The 24545-nt window shown below is 41.1% G+C and overlaps 1 protein-coding gene and 1 long non-coding RNA gene across 2 annotated transcripts in view; one reads left to right on the top strand and one right to left on the bottom strand.

Moving 5' to 3' along the window:
• NHLRC3 (NHL repeat containing 3) overlaps positions 1-17257 on the top strand; it is a 41120-nt gene extending 23863 nt beyond the window's left edge. Inside the window, exon 8 of the mRNA XM_005213575.5 lies at positions 16432-17257. Within this exon, the coding sequence (XP_005213632.1) occupies positions 16432-16585 (154 nt within the window). The 3' untranslated portion in view covers positions 16586-17257. The remainder of the gene's footprint in view (positions 1-16431) is intronic.
• Positions 17258-17328: 71 nt separating this feature from the next.
• LOC132346747 (uncharacterized) lies at positions 17329-23602 on the bottom strand. The gene is made up of 2 exons (XR_009496686.1): positions 23074-23602; positions 17329-18502 (listed from the first exon to the last, which is right to left on the bottom strand). It is a non-coding gene; the product is annotated as an uncharacterized lncRNA (long non-coding RNA).
• Between the last annotated feature and the right edge of the window lie 943 nt (positions 23603-24545).

Below are 24545 nucleotides of genomic sequence, written 5' to 3'. Positions count from 1 at the left end.
TCTAGAGCATGGGCTCAGTGGTCATGGTGCACAGGCTTTAGTTGCCCTGTGGCTTATGGAATCTTCCCCGAGCAGGGATTAAACATGTGTCCCTGCATTGGCCGGCAGATTCTTACCCATTGTGCCACCAGGGAAGTCCTCCTTGAGAGTATTAATTGAGGTACTTCTGAAGGGAATTAAAGTCTGTCTCTGTGCTATGCTGCCCTATAGTCAAGTGAGCCGAGTTAATATTTCATCCAATTCACCATCTTTTTCTCATTTTTCAAAGTGAAGAGACAGATCACTATGGAGAAAATGTGTTCTCATTGTGGAAGTTTTAGGTGTCTGCAGAGCCTAATGAGGGCATTGTGCATTATGGATTTTATATATTAAAGAATCACACCCTTCCTAAGTGTAAAATTATTCAGACACACCTCTGTTGGTATCATTTTGGAAGTTGTCACACAAAGCGTGGGAAATAGAAACAGCACATAAAGATAGACACAATGTACCTCAGGAAATCAAGATTTTAACCTCAAAGCACGTAACAGAAGAGGTAGTATTTGAACCCAACACACCTACGTTGAGAATGCATCTGTGGTATCTACTGTGTCCCTTATCTTCTAAACCCTCCTGGCAAAGGTGGGATGCCTCTTCAGTGGGACAGGAATTTCTGCAGACACTGTTTCAAGTCATTTTTAGAGTTTTATAGCTATAGCTCCTGGGCACTTATGAGAACCTCACAGTGAAAATAAAAAAATTTTCCCCAGATTTTCCCAAACTGCCCAAATTAAGATCTGTTATTTGTACCCTGGAGATGAGTACAGAGATTGACTTGGGGAAAAGTAACCTCTTTCTGGCTATGAGTCTGAGGAGGCTTGGGAGCAGATAACCTGTCTGGTTATGCATGAGCACCATGGTTGGGTGAGTTTTCTTCCCTCTGAGCTTCTGTGGTTGAATACTTCAGTCTTCCTTTGTCCGCATTTCTGTTGTCTGATGAGGTGTACAGATTGCACAAACACGAGCCTCTGTAGATTGCAAGGTGAGCTTATACCTGAAGAATGGAATATTCATATTCAGCATCGAAGAGCGAAATATCAAATGAAGTAAAACAAAAAGAAGCAGCTGGTAAAGAAAAAACCGAAGCCCAAAGAGGCTAAAATAGGAGCTTCCTAATACTCTTGCAAGGGCTTCCCAGGTGGCTTAGTGGTAAAGAATCTGCCTGCAATGCAGGAGACACAGGTTCAATCCTGAGGTCAGGAAGATCCCCTGGAGAAGGAAATGGCAACCCACACCAGTATTCTTGCCTGGGAAATCCCATGGACAGAGGAGCCAGGCGGCTACAGTTCATGGGGTCGCAAAGAGTCAGACACGACTCAGTAATTAAACAACGGCAACAATACTCTGGCCACCCCCAACAAGTGTTCTTTGATTCTTTCTGTAATGTTCTCTTTTCATTCCTTATCTTGCTTATTTGCAATTTCCTTCTAAAAAAAAATCAATACGTCCAGAGCTATATTTCTCTTTCCGAAGAACCAGTGTTTGCCTTAGTTCATTGGTTTTGTAATACCTTGGTTTTTCTATTTCGGCTCTTATTCTTTCTTCCCATTCTCTTTGGATTTATTTTCTTCTTTTTATAACTTCTTAAGTGTATGCTTAGCTCATTCTTTTAATATTCTGCTTGTACTGCATAATGGTATGAATCTCCATCCAAATTTTCATAGGTAGTATCTTAATTATAATTTGGTTCCAAATACTTTATTTCCATAATGACTCTTCTTTGAAGTCTGTTCTTAAATTTATAATTATGAAGGACTTTATCTTTGCATTTCTGATTTCTAACTTAATTGTGTAATGGACGGAGAAAGTATTATGTTTGATACAGACTATCTGGTATATTTAGACAGGGTTTTTAACCATGTATATGATCAATGTTGTTAAGCTCCATTTATGCTTCTGAAGAGTGAGAATTCTCTGTTGTCATTAGATAAAGCTTGCTAATTGCATTATTTGAATTTTATTTAATTTTTTTCATCTCCTTGAGCTATTATTTAGTGGGAGAAATATGAATTTGTTTATTTTCTGTAGATTTCAATCAGATTTTGCTTTATATTTTCTTATATTCTCTCTAAACTATAAAAGAGCCTCAGGAGTATTAAAGAACATAAACCCTGGAGTAATTGATTTCCATTGATTGAATGTATCATTAGTTGGATTAGATTAATTTGAATATTTCCTCCCGCTTTCACTTTTCCAGGCTTTTTAGCCTGAGGCTCGTTTAATGCCTTGTTACTTTTATGGTTCCATTAAAGTCACCATGCCCAGGGCAGAGTGTGAAAGGAGGCAGGAGCTGTTTCCAGGAGATCTCCAGCCACCCGGATCTGGACGGTACCTGCTTTCTGACAGCTTTCTGTGGAGGTCTGCCTTTTCATTAGCAGGATTTGTCACTTAACGGGGGACCCCAGCAAGTGGAAGGGGTGAATGGGCTCTGTGTCCACACACCTTCTTACACAATCTGACATAGTCAAAGAGGTAGCAAAAAAGGCCCTGCCAGCCCATCAGATGAGTTGAATTTAATAAATTCTTCTAGTCATAATTTAATGGCCTTTTATTCCCCATCTCATCTTCCTTGTTTCAGTTTTTTCTCCTGATCCCCTTTATAAACTCAAGGAGATACACTGGGTCGTTGATACCTGTGGGTTTTTTTTTCCCTTTTGTAACAGTTAATTTTTTGGAGATAATTTTAGCTCTCAAGAATTACAAAAACTGTACAGTGTTCTTACACTCTCTTTGTCTTCAGATGACCGTCTTTCCTAACCGTATACACCTTTGCCTTACCTGAGCATCTTTCATGAGCACAGTACATTTATCAAAAGAATAGAAATTAACCCTGCTATAATATTATTAACTGAAGTTAATAAAATAAATAAGATACAGCCAGATTCACCAGGGTTTCCATTAATGTCATTTTTTCTGCTCTAGGCTGTGACCCAGGATCTCACATTAGGTGTAGTGGTCGCATCTGCCCCGTCACCTCCAATCTGACGGTGCCTCCTTCTTCTCTTGTCTTTTATGACTTTGATACTTTTCATGCACAGTTATCTGTGGAATGTTCCTCACTTTGGATTTGTTCGATGTTTTCTCATGCTGAAGTCCTGCCTTGTTGGGAAGGACTGGACAGAAGCGACGTTCCTTCCCCAATGCACTGTTATCAGGGGTACCTGACGTCAGTATGGAGTGATCATCGTATCAACCATGATCACTTGGCTAAGGTGACACCTGCCAGGAAGCTCTTCTGTAAACTTACTACTTTTCGCTTTGTAAATTGCTACATATTTGCAGGGAGACACTTTGAAACTATGCAGATACCCTGTTCGGACTTAAACATTTCTCCAGGCTACCCAGGGTCTAGTCTTTTGGGAACATAAAATAGAAGCTGAGAGGCTCTGAAAGTTCCTCCTTCCTCCAAAAAAGGAATCTCCCACTGGTTTAGCTTACAAGCTTCCCTCGAAGGTTTTCAGTTTCCTTTTCATTTTGGTCACAGAGGAATTGCTTCTTACTGTCTTACAAGCTCGGTGAACACACTGGAAAGAGTATTTGTGTCTTGTCCATTATTTCTCTGTGTTTTGTAATGGAAGATTTTTTTTTGGATAATTCAAATATCCTGCTGAAAGCGATCCTTGCTCTGCCCACACGCATACACTGACACTGATATCCATCTCCATATTCTCAAGGCCATTATTATGACGGCTGTATTTTCTGAATCTAAAACCAAGATTCCTCTTCTGAAAAAAAAAAAAAAAAAAAAGGACTCCTTTTGATTTGTGAAAAATTTTTATGGGAAAAGACTTAACAATTGTGTAACACTTTTCATATAAAACGTTCCATGCATCATGGGAACTCTACTCAATGCTCTGTGGTGACCTAACTGGGAAGGAAATCCAAAAAAGAGGGGGGATATATATGTACATGTAGCTGATTCACTCTGCTGTACAACAGAGACTAACACAACATTATAAAGCAATTGTAGTCTAATAAAAATTAATAAAAACAAAAAGAATTACCATTGTATATACATTAAACTGTGTGATTAAATATTGTCACTTTCAGTCCTTTTTTAAAAATAAGATTACCTAAAATTGAGACAATCACAGAAAATACTGGACATATGTTCTCTGCACCTCCGGCTCATTAATCACATTGCTCACCTTCTGTGTTTCTGTTTTGGGCACGTGATCTCTTACAACACAGTTGCATCTGTGGAACATCGAGCTCTACTGTTTTTCTGTAGTTGATGATGATGATATGAGTGAATAACTACTGTTTCTAAACAATGGATAGATATACAGTATACTCAACAAAATTGTTCTTAACAATTCTTAAAAATTGTTTTGACAATCTCCTACTACAATTTTATTATGTCTCCCATGTCTGACTTCTATACTCATACTACCGATACCCTTCCTGCATGTTTCTTTCTCTAGAGCTGATTTTTTTTTTTTTGACTAGTGCCATCTGTCATTATAACTCATCTTCCATGCTGAGTGGCTTTCCATGAGGCAATTGCTGGTTCCCTAGCCACTTGGACCTCACAGTTCCCCATGAAAAACCAGAGGACCCCACTCTGGCAGTATTCAGATACCTGACTCATCTGAATTTCCTGCTGAGATGGAAACCTGCAATGGAAAGTCAGTCAAGTGTTTTCTGTTTAGGCTGGAGTAGAGGTTGGGTTCTGTGTGTGTATGTGCGTGTATGTGTGTACAGGCAAGTGTGCTCATTTGGAGAGTGAGGCGAAGTCTCAGTGCGCAATAAAGCAAGGAACAGATGGTGCTGTCAGTTCCAGGCACCGCACAATCGCACACCATATGAGCATTCCCCAACAGTGCTGCATATGCAAACCCAAGCTGCCAGCAATCCCTCTGATACTTAAATTCCCAGAGCTCCGAGAGAGCATATTGCACTGCATTCCTCTGAACAATAAAAATTACTTGACTTTCTGCCTTTCCTCTACATTCCTTCCCACACCCTGCTCCCTGAGGCTAGTTGGAGAGGAGCTTCAAACTAAAATGTTATGAAATCGAGTCTTTAGTCATTTGTTCTCTAAGGTAAAGCAACACTGACACACAGCGATGTTAGAAATAAACGAGTGGGACTCATCATCATAAACGTGAACATTATTTATTCACTGAACAAGTAAGTGAAAATCTCCCTTTATGAGCAAAAGCCCATATGGAGTAGACAATTTTTTTTTTAAGTACAATTCCTGCCCTTAAACCAGTAATCAATCAGAGATGATAAGATACACAATATAACCAAAATATGAGTTGGAACATAAACAGTATAAAGTGAAAAAGAGTTTACATGAATGACATTGTTGTTGATTTCAGGATAAACCTTATGGAAACAGTAACTTTGAGTTAGGCTTTGAGAAAGTCAGAGTTTAGGTATAAGACAAGGGTTATAGTTTACTAATAAATTAATACAAATTATACACATAGTCCCAGATCTATTGCCATCACTAGTTGTTTAGCCAATGGAAAATTAAAATGAAAAAACATTGTATTACCTAGTTTGGAGATTTGGACATTTTATTCTCAGTGAAGACAGTCAACTGCAACATGTTCTCTGTTTGAAAGCTTTCAGTTTAACTGGAACTCATACATTGCTGCTTGAATGTAAACTGGTACTACCACTTGGAAAAAGTAAAGCTGAATGTAGGCATGTCTTAGGATCCAGTAAGTCCATTCCTATAAAATAGTCATCAAAAGGCATAATCTAGAATATTAATAGCATTATGTAGCCCCAAACTGGAAGCTACCCAAATGCCCATTGACTTTAAAAAGTGAAGACTGTATCATGGAATATTCACTCAGTGGAATATCATATGGAGATAAATGGATGATATATATATTTATGTGCGTGTGTGTGTGTGTACACAGAGATGAATCTCTCAGGCATAAAGTTGAACATACAAGAGAATAGATAATGTATGATTCCTTTTATAAGTCTTTTGTGCTAACTGCTATGGACTGAATTGTGTTGCCCTACATAAACTGTCTAAAGTAATCTGAGCTGTTAGAAGTCAGAGTAATTGTCACCTTGAGGAATAGTAAGTGGATGGAAGCACAGGAGGGGCTTCTGAAGTGTCAGTAAATTTGCAATTTCTTTTTCTAGGTTCTGGTTAAATGAGTGTGTTCAGTTTATGAAAAAATATCAAACTTTATTTTTATGAGACATCATACACTTTTCTATAATATATTTAATTAAAAGCCTTAAAATATTTTCTTAAATCAAGATAACCTAGATTTCTCAATTATAAAGCATAGTAGGCTTTAGTAGAACTTCCTGTTGATCTTTGAAATCTAATTCTTTGTCTTATTATTATAAAAATCTGACTCAATTTCTAAGTCTCTGATGACTCTTCTAAACAGACAGTATGTAGTTTTCTTCAGTTGGGACTAAGAATTGACGCTCTTTAGGTTCTTCTTCTCTTTAAATGTTGTTGTGTACAGTTCTGTCCTTATATTGCCTCTTTTTGCTTTCTCTTCCATCTCTACGTGATCTGTCATCCACCTCATTGCTTCAGTTTCCACCACTGATATGAAAAACCCACATTTCTGGCGCTCTTTCTCCTTTGGTCCAGAGGCCTTACGGGCATCTTCACCCGGATGTCTCACAGGCCCTTTAAATGTCACCCGTACCAGGTGGAGTTTGGTGTCTCTCACAACAAGCTCCCTGCCCTGTACTCACTGTCCTGGGGGAAGACCACACTGTCCACTTCAGTCAGACTGTCATCCTAGACTCCACTCTCTCCCTTCTTCCTCATCTAATTAGTCCACAGCTTCTGGCACTTCTGCTCCCTCAAGAGTGCCTCAATCTTGATTCTTTTTCAGTCCCAAGTCCACTCAAGAAAGCCTAAATGACCCTCCTCCAGATTTTCAGCCAGCCCCTTCCTACACACCTTTTCCTTCTACAAGCCTCTATTTATGTAGATAATAAGTCTATTCTTCTAGTTTCTCAGAACAAAAATCTTTGGTTTGTCTTTGACACATCTCTTACATATCCAAGTGGATAAGTCTATCTCAAAATAGATCCAGAATCTGACCATTTCTTACCACCTCGCTTCCCTCCTCACCGTATGATCCACACCAGCCGTTCTCATGCCTGTATCTTGAGACCCACCCACCTTGTCCAGTGAGCTGCGCCCCAGTGCCACACCATTGCATGTGCGCACTCTCTTCTCATGCCGGGAATGCCCATCACTCACTTTGCAAGTTGAATAATTCTTTCTCATCGTGTAAGGTGCACAGGCACCACAGTCTCTCCAAGAAATCTTCCCTGGACCTTTCAGGCTAAGCTAATAGTCTATTTATCTTTATTAATATATTCTGAGTGCTGAGGACATTGCCTGCCATGTAGCTGGTTCTCAGTTCAATTCAGAGGGGCTAATGATGAGCCAATCTACTGCACTGGAATAGAGCCTGCATATTCCCTCTTACATTTCTTATAATAATTGTCACATCCTATTGTGATTTTTCATTTTCATGTCTAACTTCCTCACCAGGTTATGTGCTATTCAAGGTTAGGAAACGTGTGCTTTAATCATTTATACATTCTCTGTATGCTCATAATAGTGTTCAAGAATGATTACTGAAAGGTAAGAACACAAATGAGTTGAGAGTGCATTGATAAATCTCTCATTCTCACTGCTATGGGCTGAACTGTGTTGCCCTAATATCCATATGTTGAAGCTCTAACCTTCAGTGTGATGCTATTAGGAGATGAAGTCTTTGGGAGTTAATCAGGTTTAGATGAGGTTGAGCACCCCTTTATAAGCACTTGTGTCCTTATAAAAAAGACACAAGATTCTCTCTCTCCTGTGTTAGAACACAGAATCAGCTGTCTGAATACTAGCAAAAGAGCTCTCACCACATGTCGATCATCCTGGGATCCTTATCTTGGATTCCCAGCCTCCAGAGCTGTGAGAAAACAAATTTCTGTTGTTGAAATCAAGCAGTCTGTGGTATTTTGTTATGGCAGCGTCACCAAATTAATACACATCCCATCTAATCTAGCTACTTCTAGTTAATTAGTAGCTAATTAATTAACGTGTATGCTAAATCACTTGAGGCGTGTCTGACTCTTTGGGACCCTATGGACTGTAGCCCACCGGGCTCCTCTGTCCCTGGGACTCTCCTGGCAGGAATACTGGAGTGGGTTGCCACACCCTTCTCTGGGGGATCTTCCCAACCCAGAGATCTAACCCGTGTCTTATACAACTCCTGCTAGCTAGTAGCTAATTAATTAATACTTCTGGATATAGTTGAGAACAGGGACTGGGAGCCTCCCTGAAAACACACATAACAGTTTGTCTACAAACTGACTTTTCTGGACGCTACGTTTCAACTTCTTAGTGTTTGGCACAATAAGGCCAAGCTCAATCAGTCTGTCATAGTACAAAGTCACAAATTTCATTCTTAGCCACAACCAGTCATCTGACAAAAGTGAAAACGAATAACCCCACTGCTGTGAAATCAATCAAAGGCCATTTCCTCCTAAGTAGACATCTATAAGTGCCATGTTTATAAATTAAGAGCAAAATATTGTTATGATGTACTTGCAATTACTTTCCTGTAATTGACTGTTAACATTGGTAACTAATTTTTTTCCTCTTTGGTTGACTCACAGGATAGTAAATAGCTCTTTATTTATGTCACCACAAATAACTTAATTTTTGTAATGAATTAGGTTTTCACGAATCTGAAAAACCAGTTTACTTAGTGTGTTTTTAGAAGGAATATTTCCTTTCTCCACTTTTCAGTTTCTCTCCAGAGAGAATTTACCTGGCTCAGTTGATTCCCATGGAAGAAGAACAGGTGGCAAACCTATCTGTGTTTAGAGCCTTGGATTTAATATCGTTAAGTCCAGCATATGTCCATGGCAGATACCCCAGGCAGCTGCGTTCACAGCACCATTTTCTTGGACTGTTGCCAACGGGAAGGTTGCCGTAAACTGTAAATTTGAAACCAGAAAGGCCCAAGTCAAGCTGTAACTTCCTAACTGGTCTGATTCTTTTAATTTGGAGAATCAATTGAATATTCAGAAGGGAGGACACTTTGAAGACTAATTTAAAACGGACCAAGTAGGCAATGATTCTGTAACATTTCCCCATCAACTTGCTTAAAGGAAACCCCACATTAATTCTGTGTGTCTTGCCTTCTCAGTTTGGGCACTAGTTTATTCCTTTTTTTTCTTTTTGCAGTACAAAGTTACATTTATTTATTTATTCTAAAATTTGTATTGGGGCATAGTTGGTTTACAGCATTGTGTTAGTTTCTGCTGTTCAGCAAAGTGAGTCAGCCATATGTAAACATATATCCCCCTTTTGGGATTTCCTTCCCATTTAGGTCACCACAGAGCACTGAGTAGAGCTCCCTGTGTCATACAGTATGTTTCTCATCAGTTACCTATTTTATCCATTGTATCAGTGATGTATATACATCAATCCCAATCTCCCAAATTCATCCCACCATTCTTTCCCCACTTGGTGTTCATATGTTTGTGCTGTGCATCTATGTCTCTATTTCTGCTTTGCTAATAGGTTTGTCTGTACCATTTTTCTACATTCCACGTATATGTGTTAATACACAATTGCACTCGTTTATTCCTAAATAAAGAATAAGGAGGAGAACAATAGGTTAATGGGTCGTGGTCCATGCTGTCAGTACGTAGCCAGCCTGGTTATAGGATGGTGAATATTCCTCTTAAAAATAAATGCAAGCAACAGCAACAACAGACTCAAAATAGAAAAGGCGAGTTCCACTAATTTCAGACTCATGCAGTTTGACACTATTACAGTGAAACAAAACCCGTGCCAGGGTGCTGCAGGCTCACAAGTCAGTGCTCTGCCTTTAGGTTCTTACTCCACTGTCTCATGCTGCCCCTTTGTGTCTCCTGTACTGGATCCTCAGCTCTTACCCTTAGGAGCTCCTTTTTATTTGGGGGATCCCTGGGTTGGGAAGAGCCCCTGGAGGAAGGCATGGCAACCCACTCCAGTATTCTTGCCTGGCGAATCCCATGGACAGAGGAGCCTGGCGGGCTTATGGTCCATTGGGTCGCAAACAGCTGGACACCGCTGAGTGACTAAACAACAAGTATCAGTCCAGGGCAGTTGGTGAGGCACCGGGCATCTCATTACTTGAGTGATAAAATATTTACTTCATCAAACTTCTGATGTCACACATTTTCTCTAAACAAACTCCCTCAGACTCCTTCAGATCAGATCAGATCAGTCGCTCAGTCGTGTCCGACTCTTTGCAACCCCATGAATCACAGCATGCCAGGCCTCCCTGTCCATCACCAACTCCCGGAGTACACTGAGACTCACGTCCATCGAGTCAGTGATGCCATCCAGCCATCTCATCCTCTGTCGTCCCCTTCTCCTCTTGCCCCCAATCCCTCCCAGCATCAGAGTCTTTTCCAATGAGTCAACTCTTCGCATCAGGTGGCCAAAGTACTGGAGTCTCAGCTTTAGCATCATTCCTTCCAAAGAAATCCCAGGGCTGATCTCTTTCAGAATGGACTGGTTAGATCTCCTTGCAGTCCAAGGGACTCTCAAGAGTCTTCTCCAACACCACACTTCAAAAGCATCAATTCTTCGGCGCTCAGCCTTCTTCACAGTCCAACTCTCACATCCATACACGACCACAGGAAAAACCATAGCCTTGACTAGACGGACCCTTGTTGGCAAAGTAATGTCTCTGCTTTTGAATATGCTATCTAGGTTGGTCATAACTTTGCTTCCAAGGAGTAAGCGTCTTTTAATTTCATTGCTGCAATCACCATCTGCAGTGATTTTGGAGCCCAGAAAAATAAAGTCTGACACTGTTTCCACTCTTTCCCCATCTATTTCCCATGAAGTGGTGGGACCGGATGCCATGATCTTCGTTTTCTGAATGTTGAGCTTTAAGCCAACTTTTTCACTCTCCACTTTCACTTTCATCAAGAGGCTTTTGAGTTCCTCTTCACTTTCTGCCATAAGGGTGGTGTCATCTGCATATCTGAGGTTACTGATATTTCTCCTGGCAATCTTGATTCCAGCTTGTGTTTCTTCCAGTCCAGCGCTTTTCATGATGTACTCTGCATATAAGTTAAACAAGCAGGGTGACAATATACAGCCTTGACGAACTCCTTTTCCTATTTGGAACCAGCCTGTTGTTCCATGTCCAGTTCTAACTGTTGCTTCCTGACCTGCATACAAATTTCTCAAGAGGCAGATCAGGTGTTCTGGTATTCCCATCTCTTTCAGAATTTTCCACAGTTTTAGCAAGAAAGAAAACCACAAAGTTCAATGTGCCACCCCATCAATGGAACATCCAGAATCTGACCCATTGAAATGGTACCTGGATGTTTCTCCCCAGCTCCTCCAGGAGGGAAATGGCCTCTGTTGGAAAGTCTGAAGGAAACTGATGGTTCAGTTGTGCTTGGCTAGGCCTTTGTAGGAGACCAAGCATACTGGCAAGAGAGAGCCAATAGAGCTTAGATTTGCAGCACGAATCCAGGCGGATGAAGGTCCTCTTTGGCTGTTGTATTCTGCTCCTGCTTCTTTTGGGCAAACCAGCTCACCAGCTTTGCTGTTCTGGCACTGTAGGACCGGCCAAGCAAGGAGGCAAAGCTGGCTGCAGCTGAAGCTTGACTCTCAGCAGACCTCTAACCCCTTTCTTCCTCACTTTGCACTGTGTGTGATCCTTAAAAACCGATCAATGAAAGAGCCTACATCCAGGGACTTCCCAGTGGTCCAGTGGTCAAGAACCTGCCTTGCAATGCAGCGTACGTGGGTTCAATCCCTGCTCAGGGAACTAAGATCCCACAGGCTTCAGAGCAACTAAGCCCTTGCACCACAGCTAGAGTCCGCGCTCCACAGTGGGAGATCTGGGATGCTGCAACTGAGACTATAAAGAAGGCTGAGCACTGAAGAATTGATGCTTCTGAACTGCAGTGTTGGAAAAGACTCTCGAGAGTCCCTTGGACTGCAAGGAGATCCAACCAGTCCAACCTAAAGGAGATCAGTCCTCAATATTCCTTGGGAGGACTGATGCTGAAGCTGAAACTCCAATACTTTGGCCACCTGATGCAAAGAACTGACTCATTGGAAAAGACCCTGATGATGGGAAAGATTGAAGGCAGGAGGAGAAGGGGACGACAGAGAATGAGATGGTTGGATGGCATCACCGACGTGATGGACATAAGTTTGAGTGAGCTCTGGGGGTTGGTGATGGACAGGGAGGCCTGGCGTGCTGCAGTCCGCCTGGTGTGCTACACTCCATGGGGTTGCAAAGAGTCCTACACGACTGAACGACTGAACTAAGACTTGACACAGCCAACTAAATAAATTAATTTGAAAAAAAGAGAGAGAGACGATATCCAGTCTACAAGGCTCTCAGTTCAGACATGATCTTCTTCTTGACCTGAAGTCAGGATCCATTATGAATTAAGATTTGGTTTTGAATTTTGTCATATGCAGCATGATTTCCAGCTAAAATCCACTGATGATCACAATATGGTACTCAATGAAAAAGAAGAATGTGCATAAATTGAAAATGCAAACAAAACTTTATTTTGTTGTTCAAAGAAAATAACTGCAAATTTTCTTAAAGAGAGTGGTCAGGACAGGCCCACAGTGCTGGCTAATGACTCTGTTAGTCATAAGCAGGAATTCTAGAGCAAGAAAATTCTGGCTCTGTGTTTCGTTGCCATCTCCTCTTGGATTTCTCTAACTTTCTTTCCAAAGAGGCCTTTTAAATGCATTAAAACTCATATGCCCAAGTAAAATGTAATAGAGACAGGCTGAGCATCCACGCCTGTACTTAGACTTCCTGTAATTCTATTCCTCCAAAGAAGGGTACCATTGAGGAGACATCTGATTAGCTATCAGAAGACACAACAGGAACCCCAGGGAAAGTCAGGTTCAAGTTGCCCCGATGTAATTACTGATGCGTTTAATTAAATCATGTACAAAGGCATTAAATATTTCAGCAAAGTCTGTTTTAAGTTGTTTTACCTCTTGGAAGACACTAATACGAAATGATTTTCTCAGGTAAATGAGGTTTAGCTGTGTTGGTGGGTTGAGCAGACACACAGCAGCTGCAGGTTTAATTAAACGTTTGCCTAACCGTATAAAAAGACAGTGATATATCTTCATAGCATCTGGCAGCTCCAGCATCCTCCAGCCATTCTTTAATTAGCATGCTGGTGAATTTAATAGAAAATGACTTTAACTCAGGAGCAGATGGCTCTTCTGAGTGACAAGGGGAATGGCAATCTCTGTCATGTTTACTTGGTCTGTGGCTTTCTAGTGGAAGGATCCCTTTGGAGCACAGTCCTGATGAAATCAGGGGTCAGGTTTAATATCTTCTGAAAGCAACCACTTTCGAATCTTCTTCAGTTGAAAACGTCCGACTTTCCAGCTTCCAGAGATGGTTTTCCTTTGTCTCTCTGTCTTCATTTTCATATTTTATGACACTACTAGCCTTTCAGTTGTTGAGCTTCATATAAATTTTCAGTTTCTCCAAGGTAGATAAAACAGTCTGTTGGACCCATACAATCTCTGAAATAATCATTATCAGAGTTTTAAAACTTAAGAAGCATGAACCACATTCACTCCTAGATGGCAATTGGCTTGAGAGAAGAAGGGAAGAAAGTGTCTTTGCTTTTGTGTATTTCTTTTCTTTCTTTTTTTCTTGCTCTTTCTTCCTTCCTCCCTTTCTTTCTTTTTCCTGCCATGCCATAAGGCATAAGTGATGTTAGTTACCCGACCAGGGATCGAACCTGCACATCCTCTGCATTGGAAGCGTGGACTCTTAACCACTGGATCCCCAGGGAAGTCCCCATAGATTTTGCTTTTGAAATGAAAGAAAAAGGTAAGAAAATCCTAAGGAATAAGAAAAATGAGAATGCTCATAAGTGTTGGTGTGCTTTGGTTCCTATGGGTCAATTTTTAGGAACTTTTTTCGTATGTAAATGCTCATCGTATGGGTCTCTGGTTACTATGTGCACACTCGTGAGACAGCTGTGCTGCTGCCCCTAGGAAATTTTAAACAATGAGTTTAGTTCACTATGTGGTTAAGATTGACTGGGTCAAAAATGGACAATATATCTATCTGGATTAAGAATATTATTTTTCCATTTATTCTCAGGTTTTCAGGTATGAATTGCAGACAGACTAGTCCTAATCAGTCATATGCAATGTGCATGCCAATTACTGCCAGGTGTAATGTTAAAGTATTGATACTTAAGTTATTATAATAAACCCGTAAGCCTGTAACCCATTATTACAAATGAATAGGTGGACTAAAGAGGTTATAAGAGTGGCTGGGCTGGTTTTGGATGTAGGACCATCAGACAGCAGAAACACTCTCTTCCAGGTGCTATACTGCTTGTGTGCATGCTCAGTTGCTAAGTTGTGTCCGACTCTTTGCAACCCCATGGATTGTAGCCCGCCAGGCTCCTCTGTCCATGGGATTTCCCAGGCAAGAATACCGGAGCGGGTTGCCATTTCCTTCTCCAGGGGATCTTCCCAACCCAGGGATTAAACCTGCATCTCCTTCACTTGCAGGTGGCTTCTTTACCACTGAGCTACCAGGAATGCCTGTTATACTGCTTAGAGACCATCCATTGCTCATGCCTGGAGACACATGTATCACGTCTAACCATGTGCCAAACAGGTGCTGGGGATCAGGAGTCCCTTGCCCTTGCCCTTGCTGAAATCTTCTCTCAAAGGGGTAGAGAGATGTAGAGTCATAAGCATAGTAAAGTGGTGAGAAATACAGTTAAGACACAGGCAACTACTTTGTGAGCCTAGAGGCAGAAATAGAAGATTTTTCCAGGTATCATGTGCAAATTGACTTTAAATTTGGTCTCTCTCTCTTTTTCTTCACCCCAGCTTGATTGAGGTATAATTGACAAATAAAAATTGTGTATATTTATGGTGTAACCGTGATGTTTTGATACAAGTATAATTTGTGAAATGATTACCACAATCAAGTTAATTAACATTTCAGTCACCTCACTGAGGGGGCGTGTGGGTGAATGGTAGAATACTTAAGATCTACTCTCTTAGCAAATTACAAGTACACAATACAGTATTATTATTAGTATTCGTGTATCTGGCCGCACCAGGTCTTAGTTGCAGCACGTGGGATCTTTGTTGTCTCATGCGGGATCTTTTGTTGTGGTGCACAGGCTCTCTGGTTGTGGCACGTAGGTTTAGTTGCTCCACGGCACATGAGATCTTAGTTCCCTGACCAGGAATTGAACCTGCATCCCGTGCATTGCAAGGTAAATTCTTAACCAGTGGGCCTCCGGGTGAGTCCCACAATGCAGTGTTATTAACTGGAGTCACCATGGTGTACATTCGATTGACAGAGATTACTCATCCTCCATGATTAACTCTGTCCCCTTTGCCCATCATCTCCCCGTTTACCCCATCCCCAGTCCCTGGCAACCACCCTTCTACTCTCTGAATCTATGAACCCAATTTTTGGAGATTCCGTGTACGCCACATTATGCAGTATTTGTTGTTCTCTGAGTGATTTATTTCACTTAATGTCCCCCAGCTTCATCCGTGTTGTCACAAATAACAGGATTTCCTTTTTTAAAACAAAATGTTCCACTGTATATATTTATACCACATATTCTTAATCATTCATCCATCAATAGACACTTGGGTTGTTCCTATATCTGAGCTATTGTGAATAATGCTGAACTGGACATAGGAGTGCGGGGATTTCTTCAAGGTTCTGGTTTTATTTCTTTTGGATATACCCAGAAATGGGGTTACTGGGCCATGTGGTAGTTTTTTGTTTTTTTTTGTTTTGAGGAACTGCTATACCATTTTCCATGTCTGTACTAATTTACATTCCCTTTTCTCCACATCTTCACCAATGCTTGTCTTTTGTCTTTTTGATGATAGCCATCTCACAGGTATAAGATGATGACTCATTGAGGTTTTGATTAGTGATGTTGAACACATTTTCATGCATCTTTTTAAAAAATTCTGGTATTATACTGTTTTGATTACTGTAGCTTTGTAATTTATTTTGAAATCAGGAAGTGTGATGCCTCTAATTGTTCTTCCTGCTCAAAATGGTTTTTATTATTCAAGATCCTTTGTGATTTCATATGAATTTGGGGATTTTTTAAAATATTTCTGTGAAAAATTCCATTGGAATTTTTATAGAGATTGCACTGACCTTGTAGCTCACTTTGGGTAGTATGGGCATTTTAACAATATTGATTCTTCTAGCACATGAGTGTGGAATATCTTTTCATTTATTTGCATCCTTTTCAATTACTTTCATCAGTGTTTTGTCATTCTTATTGTACAGACCTTTCACCTCCTTCATTAAATGTATTCCTAAGCATTTGATTGTTTTTTATGTTCTTGTCTTCCAGTTGGCACATGGCAGAACTACCTGACCTGCTAGATTTTTATCACTTCACTTCTGGAAACGACTGTACTGCACTCCTAATCGGCCTCACCCGATTTGAGCATCACACGTTTCACCAGCAACAAATTATTACTGATGTATTTTATGCTACTCAGTAGATCCTCTAGTGCACTTTCACACAAGCACAGGGGAAGCGGGTAACCACTTCTGCAAGTGGCATGTAGAGGCTTGATTAGAGAGTCTCAAAATGCTAATTAATTGTGCTAAAGATTAGGGTTAATTTGTACCCAGTCATCTCTTGGTTTTTGTATTGAAATATTTTAAATTCTCACATGGACAACATTAGAGCAACCAATAGATGTCCACTATATCAAGCTCAGGCTTTCTGACTCCAAGTTTATTGCTATTTTTAATACACTACATAGGAAGAAGGAACCCTGTCAGTCAGTCTCAGAGTTGGCCTATGTTGGGCAGGTGAGGCCCATGGTTCTGATGAACTTCTTGATTCAAAACATCCATGTGTATCACAGACACACTACTCAGCTACAAGAGCCCCGAGGTCTCCTTCAGCATGGAACAGGCAGACGTGTAGCAAAAGATGGAGAGTTTGTGTCAGCATGGGAATGAAAAGGTTAACTTTAAACCAACAGTATCTAGCAGCATTGCACCAAATTGCCCTGTGTTTCCCTCCACCTGGAGTGTCGGCTTTCCTTTCCTCACATTTGGTTCATTGTGTGCTGTTCTTTTGAGCTCTGAGTGGGGTTTTGCCATATTCACCTGTATGACCAAGTCACCAAGGCAATAAACCAAAAATTAATGTTAGTTAAAAACAAAATATTTGTATCATTTTGAAAATTATTTAGTAGATGAATTCTGCTCTAGATAAAAATATCATTCAGTATCATGTAATAAAATAGTTTCTTTCTTGAAATACCTCTGAAGAAATGTCTAAAAATATTTTAGGACAAATGTTCATGGTATTAGAGTCAAAATGAAGCAACTGAACTCTAGACAATAGAAGAGCTAGAAGTGATACTTCTAGTTCAGTTCAGTTCAGTCACTCATTCATGTCCAACTCTTCACGACCCCATGGACTGGAGCATGCCAGCCTTCCCCGTCCATCACCAACTCCCAGAGTTGACTCAAACTCATGTCCATCGACTAGGTGATGCCATCCAACCATCTCATTCTCTGTTGTTCCCTTCTCCTCCTGCCTTCAATCTTCCCAGCATCAGGGTCTTTTCCAATGAGTTGGTTCTTCACATCAGGTGGCCAAAGTACTGGAATTTCAGCTTCACCATCAGTCCTTTCAATGAATATTCAGGACTGATTTCCTTTAGGATGGTCTGGTTGGATCTCCTTGCAGTCCAAGGGACTCTCAAGAGTCTTCTCCAACACCACAGTTCAAAAGCATCAATTCTTCCACACTCAGCTTTCTTTATAGTCCAACTCTCACATCCATACATGACTACAGGAAAAACCAGACAGACCTTTGTCGGCAGAGTAATGTCTCTGCTTTTTAATATGCTGTCTATGTTGGTCATAGCTTTTCTTCCAAGGAGCAAGCGTCTTTTAGTTTCACGGCTGCAGTCACCATCTACAGTGATTTTGGAGCCCCCCAAAATAAAGTTTCTCACTGTTTCTATTGTTTCCCCATCTATTTGCCATGAAGTGATGGGACCGGATGCCATGATCTTAGTTTTCTGAATGTTGAGTTTTAAGCCAACTTTTTCACTCTCCTCTTTCACTTTCATCAAGAGGCTCTTTAGTTCTTCGCTTTCTGTCATAAGGGCAGTGTCATCTGCATATCTGAGGTTATTGATATTTCTCCCAGAAATCTTGATTCCAGCTGGTGCTTCATCCAGCCTGGCATTTTGCATGATGTACTCTGCTTACTCAAACTCATTGTGTTGGTGATACCATCCAACCATCTCATCCTCTGTCATCCCCTTCTCCTCCTGCCTTCAGTCTCTCCCAGCATCAGGGTCTTTTCCAGTGAGTCAGTTCTTCACGTCAGGTGGCCAAAGTATTGGAGTTTCAGCTTCAGCATCAGTCCTTCTAATGAATGAATACTTCTAGTAATGGTGAGGAAAAGTGAAACAATTGAGTTACACTGACTCAGTGATAAGAAAGATAATCAAACTGAAAGCTATTGAAATGTAAGTGGAAAGTTAAATTACCACCATCCATTCTTTCATGCAACTAATGCCTTTTCATGATTACCGTACTTGAAATAAGATGAGTTGGGTTTTAATCTTAGATCTACAATTTTCTGAATCACTGAACTTCTTGAAGACATAATTTTTTCTCCTATAAGATGATTCTAAATACTATCTGCCTGATGCCACTTACAAGAATGTTGTAAATTCACAGGAGAAAATAAACCTCAGTCATCTTACTGTTTTGCTACTCAGCATCTAACTGGTATGGGTTTTCAGAATCTAACTCAAAAGTATCAAATAAACATTAATATGTATTTATTTCAAGCCCACGTTCTCTATGTAGAGAAAACAATCCAGTTAATTGTAAGCAAATACCATCATTTCAAGTTTCAATCAATACAAAATCCCTTCTCCCTTCATTTATTCCTCATGATAGCATGAAAATGCTAAGAGCCTTTTTATTTCATTTAAGTATTTTATTTTGGTTTATCTATAGTGTCTTTGAATATACTTTGAGTGTGCATGTGTGTGTGTGTGTGTCTTATCACTGGTTAAGTGATCACTGGTATTGTCATTTAACTGTTTGAGTGTAGTGTAGGACCTCCTTTATTTCCCTTTATGTCCCTTTGTGTGTGTGCGTGCATATACTCAGTCTCTCAGTCGTGTCTGACTCTTTGTGACCCCATGCACTGTAGCCCACCAGGCTCCCCTCCCTGTCCATGGGATTTCCCAGGCGAGAATGCCATTTCCTTTTCCAATGGATCTTCCTGACCCAGTGATCGAACCCATGTCTTCTTAATTGGCAGGTGGGTTTTTTACCACTGCATCACCTGGGAAGCCCCATATCCCTTTGTTTTTGCTTAGTTGCTAAGTCATGTCCTATTCTTTGCAACCCCATGAACTGCAGCACACCAGGTTTCCCTGTCCTTCACTATCTCCTGGAGTTGCTCAGACTTGTGTCCATTGAGTCAGTGATGCCATCCAACCATCTCAGACTGTGTTTCCCCCTTCTCTTCCTGCCCTCAGTCTTTCCCAGCATCACATCTTTTCCAGTGAATTGATTCTTTGTATCAGGTGGCCTAAGTATTGGAGCTTCAGCTTCAGCATCAGTCCTTCCAATGAATAGTTAGGGTTGATTTCCTTTAGGATTGACTGATGTGATCTCCTTGCTGTCCAAGGGACTCTCAAGAGTCCTCTCCAGCACCACAGTTTGTTGCTCTCCCGCATTTATAATACAGTTGCTTAAACATTTCCTCTACATAAATTTATAACTACATGAGATAGTGTAGTAATAAATAAATTTTGGCAGTGGCAGATAAGATAGTTATACTGTGTTCTGTAGAGCTGTGTCCTCAAGCAAACCCTAAGAAATCCTACATAGTCTATGGATAAGCCATCCCTGCTGAAGAAATTGGCAGGATGGAGCAAAACTGCTTGGTGTTGAAGTTCATGGAGATGTCCACAGTGAGGCTCAGTCAGGGTTGACCTAACCATGAACAGTTTGTCTTCCTGTGATTTGAGTAGCACAGGAAGTTTCATCTGCTTGCAAATATTCACCCAAGCAAGTGCCTGAAATTCTTTCACTAGAGATTAGTGTATCCAGGGTTAAGTATGAGGCAATAATGTGTGGTTTAGTATCTGGCAGGTGGACTTCCCAGGTAGCTCAGTGATAAAGAATCCACTTGCCAGTGCAGGAAATGCAGATTTGATTCCTGGGTGGGGAAGATTCCCTGGAGAAGGAAATAGCAACCCACTCCAGTATTCTTGCCTAGAGAATCCCATGGACAGAGGAGCCTGGAAGACTACAGTCCATGGGGTCAAAAAAGAGTCGGACATGACTTAGCAACCAAACAACACCTGACAGGCGTTCACTGCATCCACCGCCATTGTTCTACCATAAGCGTGCTCCTCGTACATGGTGAATCTTAACTGAGAGTATTTGAAGATGTATAGGAGCACTTTTTGGTTATCACAGTGCCAGAAGATAGGGCTAGGAAAGGCAGAATTGACTCAGGCAGGGTGACTATATTTCCTGCAGAGGTGAGGCTGTCTTATATAAGGACAAATTGTTCTGCTCCAATCACCAGGCTTTTCTTTCATCATGTATTATATGTAGGGGGAAAAAAATCTGATTTTTTCCTCTCCCCTTAATGTGCCTTTATTGATCTGACTTATATTCTTTTTAATCTAAGAAAACTACATATCATGCAAAACCTGTGTGCCTGAGGAGATGGGGAAACCCCAAAACAGACCTGGTCTAATTTATAAGCACAACCATGATCAGGGCAGGCAGGGGTGTAGGAGGGAACGGAATTAAATCAGTAAGTCTCTTGGAAATCAGCCTGCTCTGTTTTGCACTCCCAGCCCCTCACACATGTTTGTGTGCAGATCTAACTTCAGAATATCAGAGAACATATAAGAAATGGAGAAGCTGGGCGATCCTTAAGACAGGACAGCGCAACCCTCGGAGATTTTTAGGTTGAAGCTGACTTAGACATGGGAAGGAGAAAGGCAGCCGGCAGCCCACTCAATGACACGGGCACTTCAGGATGTAGGAACAGGTGGAGTTTATCCTGCAGTCATCCCTCAAGTCGTTCCAGCCGCCACAATAGCCTGCATTGAGCCCACTGTGGACACTGGCTAGCATTGATCTCGTTCTGCCCAGTGGGCCGTGATGAAGCCCACGTGCCTCCCAGACAAAGCCTGACTTCCTGTGGGTGACATTTTCGGAGGAGTGCAGAGAAGGCTCCCTTTGTTCTCCAGGGTTTTTTTTTATTAGCACCTGCCAGCGTCTATGGTTCTCCCCGCACCTGCTGAGTTAGCAATCTTGCAGCGTAGTTTTGTCTGCCCGGAGAAGATTGCCCTGACAGCGGAGTTCTCAAGTACTGCAGCCTGCCCCTGGGGCTCTAGCAGTGATAGATTTAGAGAACTGACTTGCCTACTCTCTTCTTAAAGACCACTTGGGGATCATGCAAACATAAACACGTGGACTTTTTTTAGTATGTGGAAAAATAAAATCCTCAAATGATTTGGTGTGTCTGATATCTGGGTTTAGCAGCCTCTGTACAAAGAACGTGCTAAAATTAGCCTTGAGCAAATGCCAGTGTGTGTTATCAGGAATTTGAAGATATTTAAAATAGGACCAGGAGTCAAGATGGAGGGAATCAATAAGTGTTTTCCAAACAGTTAAAAGTGAAGTCCTATTTCAATGGGATGTTGTCTGAACTTAGATCCAGAATGGGCTATCAGTAGAATAGGGTGATAATTGCTTAATAATTCCTGGAAAACAAGCTTACCCTCTGATTGTAATTGCCAAAATGTGAGGGCTGAACTTTGTACTGATAATACCCTGGAAACAAACTATAAACTAAGCCTCATTTAAAAGGTAAAAGAATTCTGACTGCGGAGATAAGAAACAAAATTTTCCTGTGATCCCGGTCTATCAGTTTCTTCCCTTTCCTGTACGAGCCCCATCTTTGCCTCCATCTCTGTCTCACTGTCTCACCCATACATATAGGGGTCATCCTGATACAAGGAAAAGGTGGAACACTGACTTCTCCAGGGACTGTTCCAAGTGAAGACCCTGGGACAAGGGAGAAAAGAGATTGCAAGGCACATATTTAAACTGGATGGGGTCGCGCTTCTGAGCGCAAGGTCTCCTAGAGATGAGCTCTTTACAACAGAAAGTTTGGGGCCCCTGCATGACAAAAACTCACTTCTGGCCACTGTTCTAATCCTGTGGTCACACACTGCAGGCCAGCCAAAGGGCAAGCTCATTGTTCAGAAGCCAAGTTATCATGATGTTTATTTTTATAGCCAAAGAAGACACTTTCATCCATCCTTCTCGCCTTTCTTTTCTTTTTTTTTTTTTGAATAAACATTTAAAATGCCAAGTGTTGTACTAGATTCTGGAAATGGAAGACTGATAAAGACACATTTCCAGCAAACAGATACTTTGTCTGTCAGAAACCATGAACATGTAAAGAAGTAACTGTATTATGGAGAGATTTAAGCTAATAGACAGCCAGGGGGTCTTTTTTCTGCATAATCAGGGGTATCAGGAAAAGATCACCTGAAGAAGACTTAAAAGGCAACCAACATTTCAGGTTAAATCATGGAAAAAAGCTTGAACTAAGACTTTATCCTGAAAAATGATCCACAAAAAATGGAAAATATATTTGTATCTCCAAGAACCAAAGTTTAGTAAGAATTGCTTCTGTATACTAGTCCACATAATGAACAGTGATAATACAAGGGTTCATGGAGAGAGGGGTGGGAAAATTCTCCTCTGAATTATATGATGAGCCTACCTGTCCTTTACTTTGTGTTTGACCATCTCCACTCAGACAGTTGGTGGGTCAGCTTGCAAAAACACTCGAGGGCTTACCCATTTTTTCAAGAACTTTCTTAATCTTCTGGGATAGAAAGGATTCTCTTTTGGAACCTCAGCAATCTGTCTATATAGGAAATAAACTTCAACATACCTGGATGCCCAGCCAGTGCATAAGCAAGCTTTTAATTAATTCTTGATTTTTCAGCCAAGGACTTCACTGCCTCTTCTGTCTCAGCTTATGTATGCAAGTCCTGAGAATTTCTGAGGTCCCATGAGGGACCCATCAGATTCTTCTAGACCTTGAACTTTCCTGTCTCCAAGTCATGGTCACTTCTTTCTTGTCTTTCTTTCTTCCAAAGATGCACTGGCATTTTTCATCACTGACAGCTCTAATTATTTTACATTCTTTCCTTCACCCTTATTTAAGTGAACTCCTGTGAAGGCTTCCAGAACATGACGTGAGGCGCGTCTACCATGTTGAATCAATAGCCTGTGCAGATTTAGATGTTGACAGGATCCCCCTTGTATCCAGGAAAGTGGAAATAGGCAGAGCCAAGGCAGGAAGAGTGGCTGGGAGGCTGTCCCTCTCTAACTCACAGTGAGCTGCTAGAGAGCAGTCTGCATTTACTGCCTCTACATTTTTCCCTGTGGACGTTCTTTAATCCACTTGGTCTGGCTTCTGTCACCATCACTCCAAGTGAATCTGCTTTTGCCAAGTGTACCAAGAATTGGTTACCAAATTTAGTAGACACCCAGTAGTCTTTCTCTCAGTTGATTCATTGCAAGCTTTTCTTTAAAGTCTCTCCTCTTCTGACATAGAGATGGCCAAGAGGCACATGCAAAGATGCTCAATATTGCTAATTACTAGAGAAATGCAAATCAAAACTACAATAAAGTATCACCTCACACCAGTTAGAATGGTCATCAGTAAAAAGTCTATAAATAAGTGCTGGACACAGTGTGGAGAGAAGGGAACCCTCCTGCACTGTTGGTAGGAATGTAAATTGGTGTAACTGCTACGGAAAACAGTATGGAGGTCCTTAAAAAATTAAAAGGAGTTACCGTATGATCTAGCAATGCCACTCCTGGGCATATATCTAGAGAAAACTGTCATTTGAAAAGATACAGGTACCAGTGTTCACAGCATCGTTATTTACAATAATCAAGACATGGAAGCAACCTAAGCATCCCTTGACAGAGGAATGAGTAAAGAAGAAGTGGTACATATATACAATGGAATATTACTCAGCCATAAATAGGAATGAAATAGTGCTATTTACAGCAACGTGGGGGCTTTCCCGATGGCCCAGCCATAAAGAATCTACCTGCAATGCAAGAGCCGCAGGAGCTGTGGATTTGATCTGTGGGTCAGAACGATCCCCTGAAGGAGGGCATGGAAACCCACTCCAGTATTTTTGCCTGGAGAATCCCAGGGGAGCCTGGTGAGCTACAGTCCACAGGATCGCAAAGAGTCAGACATGACTGAAGTGACTTAGCATAGCACAGCAACGTGGATGGACTTAGAGACAGTCACACTAAGTGAAGTAAGTTAGACAGAGAAAGAGAAATGTCATATAATATCACTTGTATGCGGAATCTAAAAAAAAGAATGATCTAAATGAA

The sequence above is a fragment of the Bos taurus genome, chromosome 12 (assembly GCF_002263795.3).
Source record: "Bos taurus isolate L1 Dominette 01449 registration number 42190680 breed Hereford chromosome 12, ARS-UCD2.0, whole genome shotgun sequence".
Lineage (NCBI taxonomy): Eukaryota > Metazoa > Chordata > Mammalia > Artiodactyla > Bovidae > Bos > Bos taurus.
This window is presented reverse-complemented; position numbering and strand designations above follow the sequence as displayed.